The sequence below is a fragment of the Pseudorca crassidens genome, chromosome 1, assembly GCF_039906515.1.
Source record: "Pseudorca crassidens isolate mPseCra1 chromosome 1, mPseCra1.hap1, whole genome shotgun sequence".
Taxonomy (NCBI): Eukaryota; Metazoa; Chordata; class Mammalia; order Artiodactyla; family Delphinidae; genus Pseudorca; species Pseudorca crassidens.
Window position 1 is genome coordinate 198210400 of NC_090296.1, and position 15438 is coordinate 198225837.

The window sequence follows — 15438 nt, forward strand, 5'->3', positions numbered from 1 at the left end:
CCTAAGCGTGGCGGGCAGTAGCAGATTCCTGCTGTCAAGGAGATTACACAGTACTTGGGGAGATAAGAAGCATACGCACCTGCCTACACTGCAAAGCAATGTGTTATGAGTGCTAGAAACGAGGGCAGCAAAACTCAAAAGAATCTCAGAGGAGGGAGAAGCCAGAGGACTTGGGAGAGGTCTTATGGTAGATCTTAAAGTCTGGATTGTTCAGCAAAAGATGGAGATGGCAGGGCAAACGCTTAGTCCTGGGAGAATTTCTGTGGCTTGTGAGTTAACAGTGTTTCCCCTCTGTGTTCACAGGGAACCCCATGCCCGCATCTATTGTAGCATTTACCAGAATAGATTATTATGGTCTCTTTAACACACTCGCTAGACTGCAGTTTCCTAAAGGACAATTAAAATCCTCATTATTTGCACATTCTGTATTTGTGTATTCACATCCTTGCTAAAATGTATTTGTAATCCCCCCAGTTAATCCGTATAGCACTTTTGCAGTTATTCACGGACACGTGTGGAGCCATGAAAAATTGGAGTTGCCTGGTGCACGTGTTTCCAGCTGGGGTTGAACAGGACCACACTCTGCCTTCTTGTATCCGCTCTCATTTTGTAAACAAGTGTCGTCTTCCCAGTATTTAGTGCCACGTTTTTTGCATTTTCGTCCTTTGAGCTGGTGATCTTCCTGGTTAAAATGTTCCCCAAGCATAGTGCCAAAATGCAAGGGGGCTGTGATGTGCCTCACAGAGAAAATATGTGTGTTGGATTGCCCGTGGGTTCAGAGTTAGTGAGTCAACAATGTGTATTAAGTAAGGTGTCTTCAAACAGAAACACACATAGAACAAGATTATGTATTGACCAGTTAACGAAAATATTCTCACCAGAGGCTCTTAGGAGCAAAACTTTATATTCCCCCAGGAGCAATGATTCGGTATCTACCAATTCACTGTTTGCAGTGACTTTATACAGCGAACTACCCTGAGTAATAAGAATTGACTGTATGTGTTACTTCCGTATGCTTAGCACTTAGTGTTTAGTAGATGGCCAAAGAGTTTTATGAGCAAACACCTGAATGTAGGGAGTTTGGAGGAATAAACCAGCTCATTGGAGATGTTAAATACTGAATTCAGGAACTGGGGTGTGAATACCATGCAGGCAGCGGGAAGCTGTCAGAGACTGTCTCCTGGGAGTGACCTGTCAGTTGTGAACTGTTCACCAAGCATTGACTGAACGTTCCGGGTGGTGTGACGGACAGAATGAACATCCCCGGGGCCCTGCTGGCAAGGAGATACCGCAGAAGCTCTCAAAACTCCTTCAGCAAGATTAATTTCCCAGGGATTTATGGGATGGATTGGAATTGAGAGAAACGGGAGACATAAAACCAAGTTAGGCAACTACTGTAGCAATCCTGATATGAGGTAGTAGACACCTGGATTAGGATGCTGGCAGGGAGAACAGAGAAGTAGGGGGAGATACTTGAGTTATTTGAAGGAAATCCACAGTATATGACTCGACACGTAGGATGAGGGAGATGGAGGGACAAAACTAAACTCTGAGGTTTGCTACCCATGACTTTGTTAGTTCCTGTGTTTGCAAATGTTTTTTTTAACATGTATTCCTCATCTAAGGTAATTACTCTGTGCTGTGCTGTCTTTTAAGACATCTATAATGGGGTCACAGTCCCCATCTGTTGTAACTAAGCAGCTGATGAATTGCCTAGGGTTTGGGGTGACGGTCAAGGACAGTACATCTGGTTTTAGAATGAATGGTGAATTTTTATTGCTAATTGTGAAAGTTTTCCTGGGGGGATCCAGAGTTGAATTATGCCTCTTTTTAACTGAAAATATGTGCCATGCAGATGACTTCCACTCTGGTGACAAGCTATGTCCCTCATTGTATGGCTAAATATTGCTAATGCAACTATTACTACTACGTTAGAGAGAGAGTAGGATGGATTAACATTCACTGTTGTTCTTTGAGAAATTGCATGTGAAAAAATAGAGACCCACGGAGCTCCATTAATTACACTTTCAGTGGCATATGTAAACCAGTAAGCTTTTTTAAGTTTGCAAAGTAATTCCTTCATTGTGAGGTACAATGTGTTCAGTATCTTTCTTTATAGTTTCTATAAATCAAGAAATAAAACTTTATTTTCCCTCAGCATGATACAGACAGAAAGCTTTAGTTTTAGAAAGCTATTTAGTTAAACTCTGGGTTAAAATACTTTCTCAATGTGCTTTTTTCTTATTAAAAATCATCTTTTAAAGAGATAGTTTATATCTTACTATAAGCTATTTGCATTACCAACTGTTTTATAAGGTTATGGAAAACATATCCAACTTGGAACCTTTGGAATAATACATTTTTTCCCCCTGGCATACTCAGATAATCAAGAAATATAGTTTTTTAATGTCAATTTTCAAGAAAAAATTTGAATGGTGCCAAGCTAGTAGTATTTATTCTATCTGTGGCTAAGTACTACGTGTATTTAACTCAACTTGAGGTTCAAAATCAAAGGAATTCTGATGTTCTTTATCTTTTTTCATATGCTCTGAGTTTATCTTTCTGAACAAAGCCATGTTTGTAAAGGATATTAAGTTTTGTTTGACCTTCTTCTCAACTGCAAGTACTTGATGGACCTTAATGCAAGGTTATGCTCCCTGGACTGATTGATACATAAACAGAAGACAGATGGTGTGGAGATGACTCTGATGATAATTCATTTTTCAGCTAGTCAAGAAGATATTTTGATTACAGTGTGTTTAAGTAACTATAACACAGTCTGCAATGTTGGTCTTGCTGGGAAGGGAGCACATGGAAAACAAGTTATGTGTTATTTGTGCCCCACAAAGGATGCAGTGTGTTGTACTGATTTTAATTCCTAGTGCTAGATTAGTACTGGAAGAGGTTAAACTGTGTCATGCCGTACGGTAAGTCAGTTAAACACAGACCAAATAGAAAAGGTAACTGCACAGCTTTGAGCCATAAATATTTGTCTTGGAAAGCATTTAGATGTTACTATATGAAAGAAACCAGTATTTTTACATTTAGGTAACAGTCTGTATACAGCTAATTAAAGAATTACGTGGCTTGGTTTTCAGTTCATGTGAATCGTAACTATCGTGGAGCTTGCTTTCCGTGTCAGCGAGTTTAAAACTGAAATCAGAGAGCTGACAACTCAACAGCATGTTATGTCCCTGCTGTTGTTAAAGTTTTGAAAAGAAGTAGCTAAGCGAAATGTCAGAAGGAGAAAAAATAATTATAATTGTGTGAATAGATAGGCCATTTAAATTTTTATTTTCATGTACTAATTACAGTCTCTACCTCTGTTTTTTTGTTTCACAATAGGATAATTGATCACTTAGATGGAGTTCGTTTGTTGTGGTCCCTACTAAAAAATCCTCACCCAGACGTGAAGGCCAGTGCAGCTTGGGCCCTCTGTCCCTGCATCCAGAATGCAAAGGTGAGAAGAGACTGCAAGTCAATCCATTCTAGAATCTCTAATACCATATTGAATAATGTCACCACAGGTCACTAATTTCTTTTCACTTCTTTTTGGTCAGATTTATCTGGGGGAAAAAAATGTGCTGAACGTTTGTGCCAAACTAATTTTTGAGCAATACCTTCTCCTGGTCAGTTTTTATGTGTAAAATGAAACGGGGCTAAGATGGCAGTGCTTATTACCATGTTCTACATGGCTGGTGCAGTCAAAACCACTACCCCAGGTAGATTAGGGGGAGGACAGTTGACTTATCTTATCTCTTGGGTGAAAAGAAAATTGTATTACTGCTACTTTCAGAAGCTCAAGATGACTTCTATGTTATTTATTGTCTGAATTACTACAATGAAAAATCACTAAGTTCTTTGTTACCTTGAAAAAGTCACATAATTTCATGAATCCCACTTTTCTTATCTGTCAATAAAGACTGGATATAAAACCTATGGGTAAAATTTTTATATGAAAAAAGACTGAACTGGAAGTTTCTGAAGTCTTTTAGCTCTTCATTTGTAAATTTTATTATTTTCTTTGAGGATCTCTTTTCAGCCCATTTCTGTTATCTTCACTTAAATTTCTTTTCCTATAGGTTTAGGGATTTCCCTTTAAGATCCTTGTTGCTAGAGATATTTCTCTCTGTTGAGTATTTTTATCTAAAGTATTTTTATTTAAAGCACTTAATTCCTGTAATAAATTTAACATACCTCTATCTTCCTAAATATTTGTGACTAGAAGTAATCTTTTGTAAAAAGTGAATTGTGATATATAGCAATAGTAGAAAAGACTTATTACAAACTGGTTAATGGAACCATTTTTTTATAACAACAAAAAAGGAAAAATAAAAATAAAAACACCTCAAATGTCAACCTACAGGAAAATGGACAACAGGATGATAGTACAGTCATAACATGTCACACAATGCAGCAGTGAAAAATGAATGTATTTCAGCAATGTGTTCATCAATATTGATACATCACATAAACATATTGAGCAAAATAAAAACAAGTTGCAGAAGCAGACATACAATATAATCCTATTATATAAGGTCCAAAGAAATTTTTTAAATGCAAAATATAAATGATATTATTTAGGGAGCAAGAAAGAAGCCTACTGGAGAAAGATTGCTACACATCCTTAAAGAATATCTTTAAGGATATTCTTTAAGAAAGACCTTAATCTTCCTTAAGGAATCTTTAATATCTTTAAGGATCTTAATTATCTTTAAGGAAGGTTAATGGTATCAGAGGCAAGCCAAGATTAATAAGCAGAACTAACTTCAGAGGAAAGAGATAATGTAAAGAACAGAAGATAACATTAAATTTTAAAAATTAATATCCTCAGAATGACCCAAGGGATACTACTAGGCCCAAAAAGCCTGAATAAAAAAGAAATATTCATAGATTAAGAATGAACTTTTAGAAATTAAAAATATATTTGAAAAAGTAATAAATTTAATAAAAGAGATAAATACTAGGTTATGTGTGATGCTGGGATATAACTACGTAATTACCTGGATGATAAGGTCTAGTAAATAGCTAAAAATGTAAAGTAAAAGTAAAAACTGAATAGGAATCGCAAGCACACAAAAAGAGAGCAATTGAAAAGAAGAAACAGTCATTTTTTTTTAAAGGAGGGGGGTGGTTTCTGTAAGTTGAAGAGTTGAAGAAAGACTCTAGTCTTCAGATTGAAAAGATCCATTTAGTGCCAAGTAGGGAAAAAGAACTTATCTACGCCTAGACACAAATACAAATTTGGTGTTTCCAGAAATTAAAAGAAAGGAAAAAGTTACATAAGAGTAAGAATCACACCAGCATTAGGTTTAACATTATTCACAATAAATTCTACAAGAAAAAGGAACAAAAAAGCCTTTACTGTCTTTAGAGGAAAACACTTTTTATGCTGGAATTCTATACCCTGCAAAACTAGCATTCCAGTGAGAGTAGACTAAGGACAGAATAAAGACATTGAGCCTTTAGAAATGTCAGCACTTAGGAAAGTTATCCCCCAGGGGTCTTCTTTGAAAAAAAATTACAATGTTTTCCAGCAAAACAGAAGATTCTAAGGAAGAGAATAACATGAGTTATAGAAACAATAATGAACAAATAAATCATTAGAATTTATAGCTAAATACGAATTTGTGTTGGTAATATGGCTTTCAAATTTTGTCAGATTATTAAGAAAGAATTACTTTAAAAGTAATGGCATGAAGTAAAATGAAAGCAGATGGTGTTGTCACAGTAACAATCTGAATCTAAACTACCAGATGATTCGGAAAGCATGTTAGGGAGTGGAAGGTAATAGGTAAAAACATGCCAAAAGTCTTTCCTTTTCCTAGAGAAGGGTGTTAGAGATACTGGTTAAATCTCAATCATCATTGAAAATATGATGAATTTAATATTATCATTGATGAGATACCATTTTGTATAGATAACATTTCTATCAGTGCTGTTATTACGTGTAAACTGTGTCCTGTATTCGAATGGACTTCAACTCCAAATCTGCCTGTTTATCTATTATTAGCTTTAAAAGGTATTCCAGCATTTCCACAATCATTATTCTTGCCCCGGATTTCTGTCCCAAATATCCAACTGGTCTCCTTTGCTGGCAACCCAAACTGAGCCACACTCAGACTTTAAGAACAACCCATCTTGTCTGTGTTTAAGCCCTTGGCCCCAAGGCCAGTCTACACCCAAGCCCTCAAGAGCTCCATTTCTCCTGAACCTCTCCTGCCTTCCACTGCTCTCCACTCCCACCAACTCAGCATCTTTGAACTCTTCTCAGCTCCCTTCCTACCACTCCTGGGGGAAGGAAAGACCCATGAAGATCTCTGCTTGTTCACTTCTCTTACCAAGAACTTCTGTATGCATTTTCATTTGGGTAACATGAACATCTGAAGAGTTTTGAACAAGGAAGAGACATAAGCAGATTGGCTCACTAGAAAATGTGTGAGTGGGTGACTGATTAGGCTATTACCATGATTCAGTGGAAAGTAATTAGAGTTTGACCTAATACAGGGACAGTGTGGGTGAAGAGGAAGAGCAAATACAAGAAATGATTGGGAAATAGTATCAGAAATTGGTGAGTTATTGGATGTTGGCTATGAGAAAGAGGTGAGAGAGAATTTTTGTTTTTGTTTTGGTGTTTTAACTTTGACAACTAAGTAACCTTAGTTGCTAACCTTGTTAGTAACCTTTACCAAACGTGAGAAGAACACAATTTGGGGAAAAGATGGGGGATTTGCTTTCATCCAGGTATAGATGTCCAGTCATTTGAATATATGAATCTGGGTGTCAGGAGAGATTCTGGACTGGAGATATATATATATATATATATATATATATATATATATATATATATACATATATATATATATGGGAGCCATCAGTATGTAGGAGGCGGTTGAAGTCTTGCGCAAAGATGAACGGCAGAGGGTGTGGGCGACAAGAGAAGACCAGTGACAAAGAACAGTCACAGAGGAAGACCGACATGTGATGAGATCACCAGGAGAGGGCAATTTCAGGAAAGACAAGAAAGGAAGCAGTGCCAAGAAAGGAGGAGTGCTCAACAGTATCATTGGCCCCTAAGAGGTCATTTGCCTTTGAAAACTGAAAAGAGCACATTAAATATGGAAATTAAGAGATCATCGGTCATAGACATTTCAGTTGAGAGGTGAGAGTTTAAGTCCGTGGTACTGGAGTGAGAAATGAATTAAGGGGAGAAATAGATACAAAGAAGATTAATAGTTCTTTCTGGAAGCTGAGCTGTTAATATCAGTAGAAGGAGCCAATATGAAATCCGGAAGACAGTTTAGGCTGAGGGAATGACTAATACGGGAAAGGCATGAGAGAGATGGAGAGGGTGTGTGTCGGTAGTAGATGGAGAAAGGAAGAATGGATGCGTGGAAGGAAGGAAGAAAGCATAGCTCTCACTGTGCCTAAACCTTCTAAGCACATTGCTCTAAGTAGAGTAAAAAACTTCTGGAGCACCAAGCAGAAGGACACTTCTAGAATACATAACTCCTGAGGGTGAGCCCTGTGACAGGAAGGACTTCTGGTAAGAAACACTGAAAAAGGCAACTTCTAACTTCATCGAGGCAACGAACACATGCCCAATCTCCTGTCTCCCTGTCTATCTATCTGTCTGTCTGTCGGCCTATCTATCTATTCATCTATCTATCTATTATCTATCTATCTATCTATCTATCTATCTTTCTGTCATCCAATTCAGAAGTGACAAAGTTATCAAAGGGATCTGAGTTAATACCCTTCTGTGAATTTAAAGACTTGAAGTCACACATTTCTTAGCTGACAGTAAGTATAATTTGGCTGATTATTTCAACAGTGGGGACTGGCTTTTCTGATTACATAATATAGAAGACATTTCCATAAATTGAATTCACTAAATATGCAGAGTCAAAATTTGATGTCAAATATATCACAAAATTCATCTTTTATGACTAAATTTATGATGAACATTTTTAGATGTCAATTCAAAATAGACGAGGATGCATACCTTTTCAAAAATGTATTGAGATATGTGAGCAAAAATTTTGAAGACTATTGGTCTAGTATATCAGGTCTGGCCCTTGAAATGGGAGAGAAGGAAATTTAAAACATTTTTCCTCAAGAAAATACCCTAATTTGCAAGACTCTTATCCTTTTGAAAACTCCTATTTTCTAGGACCAGGAGGTGAATATTATACTGGTTTCCTTTCTTGCATACTTCTAGAACAAAACTCATCTTCCCAAGGCAGAAGCATACCTCAGGGGTCAAGTGCAAGAGAGGTCATGTGCTCAGAAAGGCAAGAGGAAAGAAAGCACATTTATATTAAAAAATAATATCTCATTATTCATATAGATCCCAATCAAACCGTGGTTTCAGACAGCTCTATCTAAAAGAAATTTCTATGATAATGGAGATTTACTCTTCAGATATTGCAACCCGTAGCCATGTGTGGGTTTTGAAATGTGACTAGTCTGACTGAGGAACTAAACTTTTAATTATATTAAGTTTTCATTAATTTAAGTAGCCACATGTAGCTAGTGGCTCTTGTTTTGAATATCCCAAGTCTAAGATATGCAAATAATGGAGAGTTGTTTTTGAAAAGCAACTTCTACAAAAAGTTCTAAACCTCAAGAATTATATAAGTTGGCATATGGTTATATATTCACTATGCCAATTTTAAAAGTAAAGAAAAACACAAAGGAAAGTGTCTTTTGTGTTTCCATATAAATGTAAAATATTTTTTGTTCTAGTTCTGTGAAAAATGCCATTGGTAATTTGATAGGGATTGCATTGAATCTGTAGCTTGCCTTGTGTAGTATGGTCATTTTGACAATATTGATTCTTCCAATCCGAGAACATTCCATCTGTTTGTGTCATCTTCAATTACTTTCATCAGTGTCTTATAGTTTTCCTAGTACGGGTCTTTTGCCTCCTTAGGTAGGTTTATTCCTAGGTATTTTATTCTTTTTGATGTGTGTTTCCTTAATTTCTCTTTCTGATCATTTGTTGTTAGTGTATAGAAATGAAACAGATTTCTGTGTATTAATTTTGTATCCTGCAATTTACCGAATTCATTGATGAGCTTTAGTAGTTTTCTGGTAGCGTCTTTAGGATTTTCTATGTATGGTATCATGTCATCTGCAAGCAGTGACACTTTTACTTCTTCTTTTCCAGTTTGTATTCCTTTTATTTCTTTTTCTTGTCTGATTGCTGTGGCTAGGACTTCCAAAACTATGTTGAATAAGAGTGGCGACAGTGGACATCTTTGTCCTGCTCCTGATCATAGAAGAAGCGCTTTCAGTTTTTCCCCATTGAGAATGATGTTGGCTGTGGGTTTGTCATATATGGCCTTTATTATGTTGAGGTAAGTTCGCTCTGTGCCCACTTTCTGGAGAGTTTTTATCATAAATGGGTGTTGAATTTTGTCAAAAGCTTTTTCTGCATCTATTGAGATGATCATATGGTTTTTATTCTTTAATTTGTTAATATGGTGTATCACATTGATTGATTTGCATATGTTCAAGAATCCTTATATCCCTAAACCCCACTTGATCATGGTGTATGATCCTTTTAATGTGTTGTTGGACTCGGTTTGCTAGTATTTTGTTGAGAATCTTTGGGTCTATGTTCATCAGTGATACTGGCCTGTAATTTTCGTTTTTGTGGTATCTCTGTCTGGTTTTGATACCAGAATGATGGTGGACTCATAGAATGAGCTTGGGAGTGTTCCTTCCTCTGCAGTTTTTTGGAATAATTTCAGAAGGATAGGTGCTAACTCTTCTCTAAATGTTTGATAGAATTCTCCTGTAAAGCCATCTGGTCCTGAACTTTTGTTTGTTGGAAGTTTTAAAATCACGGTTTCAATTTCAGTACTTGTGATTGGTCGATTCATATTTTCTGTTTCTTCCTGGGTCAGTCTTGGAAGGTTGTGCCTTTCTAAGAATTTGTCCATTTCTGCTCAGTTGTCCATTTTATTGGCATATAGTGCTTGTAGTAGTCTCTTATGATCCTTTGTATTTCTGTGGTGTCAGTTGTAACTTCTCCTTTTTCATTTTTAATTTTATTGATTTGAGACCTCTCCCTTTTTTTCCTGATGAGTCTAGCTAAAGGTTTATCAATTTTGATTATCTTTTCAGAGAACCAGCTTTTAGTTTCATTGATCTTTTCTATTGTTTTCTTCATTTCTATTTCATTTATTTCTGCTCTGATCTTTGTGATTTTTCCTTCTACTAACTTGGGGTTTTGCTTGTTATTCTTTCTCTAGTTGCTTTAGGTGTAAGGGTACGTTGTTTATTTGAGATGTTTCTTGTTTCCTGAGGTAGGATTGTATTGCTATAAACTTCCCTCTTAGAACTGCTTTTGCTTCATCCCATAGATTTTGGATTGTCATGTTTTCATTTTCATTTGTCTCTAGGTATTTTTGATTTCCTCTTTGATTTCTTCAGTGATCCATTTGTTTTTTAGTAGCATATTGTTTAGCCTCCACATGTTTGTGTTTTTTGCAGTCTTTTTCTTGTAGTTGATTTACAGTCTTATAGCATTGTGGTTGGAAAAGATTTTACATGATATTAATTAATCCTTTCCATACTAACCCAAATTAATAATTAAAATCCATAAAATGTTTTTTTCAATACTCATACCAAAAATTAATCACAAATCAGGAATAGAATAGGGGTTGTTTTGTTTTGTTTTTCATTCAAATTTTAACCTAAACATAGTAATCTGGGGGTTAAATGAGATTTTATCTCATTTTCACCCATGTATTATACCCAAGGAGATACAACTTCTGTTACCTCTTAGTAATTGTGAAAGACAGCCCCAGAATATAAAATGCTGCTGGTGAAGAACATGTTATAGTTTTAATAATTAGTAGTTAGACTGGGTTTATACTTCATAAGCATTTACATTTAATTTTCATTTTGCCTTGAGCTTCATGACAGTACATGAATATAATAAAATTAAAACTGATAAAAGTTGATAATGATTTAACTCAATCTCCAGGCATGTCAGATAATGTCATTAATTCAACAACATTTGTTTAGCACTAACTGTTTGCCAGACCCTGTGCAGGTGCTCGTTACATTCTGTACGCCCATTTTTTTGCATCTTAACATAAATGCATAATATTTATGCAGTTAAGTTTCTAGTGTTAAAAAAAAGAGTGAGGTTAAATGAAGCAAAACTTCCATCATTTGAGCCTTTCTAGAATGTTCCTTCACATAGGGAGAGAAAATAAAGTTACCTATGACCTATTGGTAGAAATTTGAGCACAGTTCCCTAGGGATATGTTTTATAATTGACACTGTGTCCCAGGTGAACAGGCAGTGTCTTCTCTTGGTGGTAAATGTAAAATACTAGCACACTTTACAATCAGCTGCCTTTTTGATAAGCTAAAGTAATATAGGTAAAGATACTTATAAATGTCTATATGCACTGAAGTTACGAATGCTTGGGACTCCTTTAGGGTCTCACGTGTCTTATATTACATCACTATCCAAAACTTAACCCACTTGGTTATATTCAGGTTAGCATCCTCAAGAATATATTTTGTATATTCTACTGTTCTGGGTAAATTTAAATTGTTTTCAAATAAGAGTATATGTTCTATGGGAGAGTAGAGGCAGGAAACATTTTTTGAATATGCTGGGCATCCAGCTTGCAGTAAAATAACAGAACCAGAAAAGATCTTGCCAGATATTTTGGCCCATTCTTCCCTCTTCCCCGCTCCCTCCCGCTCTCTGCTTCAGGTAAGTTAATGACTCAACTTTCTAGGGAAAGTTTCCTTTTATTTTATAAGAAAGCATTTCCACATTTTTCATGTAAGATGCTTTTGCAAGTCACTTTAGAATTATTAACTTATGAATCATAGGAGTTGGCATCATTTAGAAATAAACCACTTCTTTGTCTGGATTGATGGCACTGACAGTAATGCTGCAGAAACCAGCCACTGTCAATGATAGCTAAGGGCTGTGCCAATCTGAGCACGCTCTGTGTGTGTCCATGTGGAATGGATGTGATGAGGTGTCAACTGTTCCAGACAGATGTTACCCATTTTTTATACTGTTAGCAGCATATACATTAGAACACATTTTCAGATCTGTTAAGAAAATGAGATGTGGAAATTACTTGTATTGGATGGATTGCCTCTTTTCTTGCTGGGGAATATTTAAAGCTACCTATCAGTGAATGAGTGAGACAGCAAAGTATTTCAGTAATGAACTGTGGAATAATTGTGACGAAGAGTCACAAAGTAAGTTGGCATTGTATTTGCGTTGTAATGAGATGTATTGAACAAACGGACAGTGGGATTTTTGTAGTAAGAAATATTGACTTTTTTTACCAGGAGACCAGTGTCTCAACTAGGAAACTTAAAATTTTCCTTCATTCTGGAGAAAGTCAGTATATTATAGTTTTTGGTCACTTACCAGTGATACAGAAAATGTACTAAGTGAAAAGGAAATGTTTTGCCTGCTTGATGATTATCTGTCCATTCCTTATATGATTCGAAAATCAGGGTGTGAAATGTAAGTCTGTTCTATGGTCTTATATTAAACCTGAAAGACTATTTAAGATAGGAAATAAGCACCTTCAGTTTAAAAACTACTCAGTATTCTTCAGTCTATCAAGAACTAAACAACAGAGGCTGAAAAAAAACTGAAGTAATTACAAAAAATTCACTGCATATTTTTCTAAGTAGCTTTATTTAAAAGGTTTTATTTAAGGCTTAAGGAAAGTTTGTTGTTGTTGTTTTCCTGTTAAGATTACTAAAAAGGACAGAGATCCTAAGATGTGACCTCTGTAGTGATGTTATTTGGTGAAATTCATGAGCTGCAAATCTGGCTGCAGATGAAGAGCTGCTTTGTAAAAAGCGTGAGAGATTTGTAAATGGAAGTGAAAAGCTGCTTCTTCCCAGCTGAATGATCAAACACGTTTTTGGAGGAAAACATTGGTTGAACAGGTGTTCAGTATTACGAACTTGTGATGTAAAGAATGCAACAACTGAATCTGGCAAAGATCCACGTATTAAATTCTTTGTTCTTAAGAACCAAAATTTCCTGCTGCAGAAAATCAACTCACATTTGTGCTCCATGAAAAATCAGATATTGAAAACTTACAGAATTCACATAAAGAATGTATAATTGTGTTACATCACTTACTTTCAAGCTTTTTGCCAGCATTTATAAGAATCATGTTTCTTTCTTAAAATATCACTGCGTTTTTTTATATTTTCTTTTTATGAATGCTGTAAGATAGTATTTAATCCTATTTCTTTTCATTAATGACTTTTAAAAGGTTTTATTAAGAAAAAAGTAGAAGTTTACATATATTTATTGGCCTTTTTATAAGAAGTGACTCACATAATTCATATGAATTTGTAATCACCACTTCCTCATGAATTAGATGGGAAACAGGTATTTTATTTTAGAATAAACACTCTGTATAAGTCGTCAGCTGTAGCATTAGGAGGAAAACTCAATCTGTCTTCCAGATCAGTAATATATCCATGAGATCGCTTGGCCTTGTAACCTTCTTAAACCTAATTTTGTTGCTTGTTTAGAAAATAATGTCTTGTTGTGAATTTTGATCTCAGAGGGAAAAAAAAAAATCTCTAGTAATTTCAAAACCAGCAACCTGAGGATCTGCCCCAAACAGAGAAGCCAATTAGAAGGTGTATGAGAATGATCCCCCAGAAGAGACGAGGAAAAAGTTAATTTCTGTGCGGCTGAAATACAAGCTTGGGCAATTTTAGCTTCCTGACTACAGGTGTGACAGAACGCAGCTGATCAAACCAGGCAGGAATTTGCATCACACTCTGTTTACTTTCAGCTGCCCAATGAGCCATGCCCAATCTGGAAGCCAGAGAGAACCTGGAAAAGGAGCGTGTAGGGCTGTAAGTTCATGCTGAGAAGACTGCCGTGGACACGGCTTAGGAGCTTGCGTTTGGTCACGTTTGGGCCAAAGAATGTATAGCTGTCCACGGTGTGCCAAAAAGCCTGCACGGGTTTTTAAAACATTGAAAACCTGTTTAAAATGTCATCCGTGTTCGGCAGCCCACCTGTCTGGGGTCGGCTATCATTTTCAATAAGTCACCAAATAGTTCAAAGTAGGCTCCTCATCTGGCCCCCAGTTCCTAAAATCCTATAAACTGAAGTGAACTATGTTACAGGTATTTTTTCTGTGCGCCAGATTTTCAAGTGGGAACTTGAAGGCCCAAACAAAAGTGAGGGTGTGACAAAGTTGTCTTCAGTATCTATGGGTCACATTTGTTGCGTTCACCTGGATTCCCCTCCTGTCCTGCTACTGTTTCCCATTCCGTGCTTCTCAGCCCCAAAGCGGGCTACAGTGGAGGTTGCTAGTTTAGGAAGGGGTAGATTGACAGAGGTGTAGTATACAAAATGGAAAGTAACGACTAAAAGGTATAGCCTGTTCTAAACAGGTGTGCCAACGATAAGCTGCTCATGAAACCATTTTATTTGGAAGTACAGCTTATCAGCTTCCAGTTACTTTACTAAACTAATAATCTCATCCATTGAGTTAATCGTATCATCATCTCCACGTCAGCCAAGAACTCTCAGGACCACACCCTGCACTTGATCACCATCAGAGACCGTGTCATCTCACAGTTCATGCGTTTGGACCCCAGTTTCTCATGCAACGTTATGTCCCTCTGTCTCTCTGGGCACAGAGCTTTTTCGTTTTTTGTTTTGTTTTTAATTTTTCTAAATTGAGGTAGAGTTGTTTACAGTATCATATAAGTTTCAGGTGTACAGCACAGTGATTCACAATTTTTAAAAGTTATATTCTATTTATAGTTACTATAAAATATTGGCTGTATTCCCCGAAAGCAGGCACACTTGTCTTGTTCCTGATCTGGGAGAGAAACTTTCAGTCTTTCACCATGGAGTATGATCTCAGCTGTGGGTTTTTCCTACTTGGCCTTTATTATGTTGAGATCATTTTCCTCTATTCCTAGTTTGTTGAGCTTGTTTTTTTAATCATATGAGGATGTTGAATTTTGTCAAATACTTTTTCTGCATCAATTGATGTGCTCTTATGGGTTTAACCTTTATTCTGTTAATGCAGGGCGGTATACTGATTGACTTCCTTGTATTGAGCCACCCATGCTTTCTAGGAATAAATTCCACTTTGTCATGACGTGTACTCCTATTGACTCTGGTTTGCTGCTGTTCTGCTGAGGACTGCAGTTTTCATTTTTTATACTGTCCTTATTTGGCTCTGGTATCAGAGTAATGCTAGCCTCATACACTGCATTTGGGAGTGTTATCTCCTCTTCAATTCTTTGGAAGAGTTTGAGGATTGTTGTTAATTTTTATTTCAATGTTCAGTAGAATTCACCAGTGAAACCATCCAGTCCTGGGCTTTTCTTTGTTGGAAGGTTTTTGATTACTGATTCAATTTCCTTACTTATAACTTATATA

General features: G+C 36.3%; 1 protein-coding gene across 6 annotated transcripts in view; it reads left to right on the forward strand.

Annotated features, from left to right (window-relative positions):
* Positions 1-15438, forward strand: part of ODAD2 (outer dynein arm docking complex subunit 2) — a 209429-nt gene that overhangs the window by 80954 nt on the left and 113037 nt on the right. For all 6 annotated transcript variants that reach the window (XM_067705749.1, XM_067705778.1, XM_067705739.1 and 3 more), the window contains exon 18: positions 3346-3460. In XM_067705749.1, the coding sequence (XP_067561850.1) occupies positions 3346-3460 (115 nt within the window). The remainder of the gene's footprint in view (positions 1-3345; positions 3461-15438) is intronic.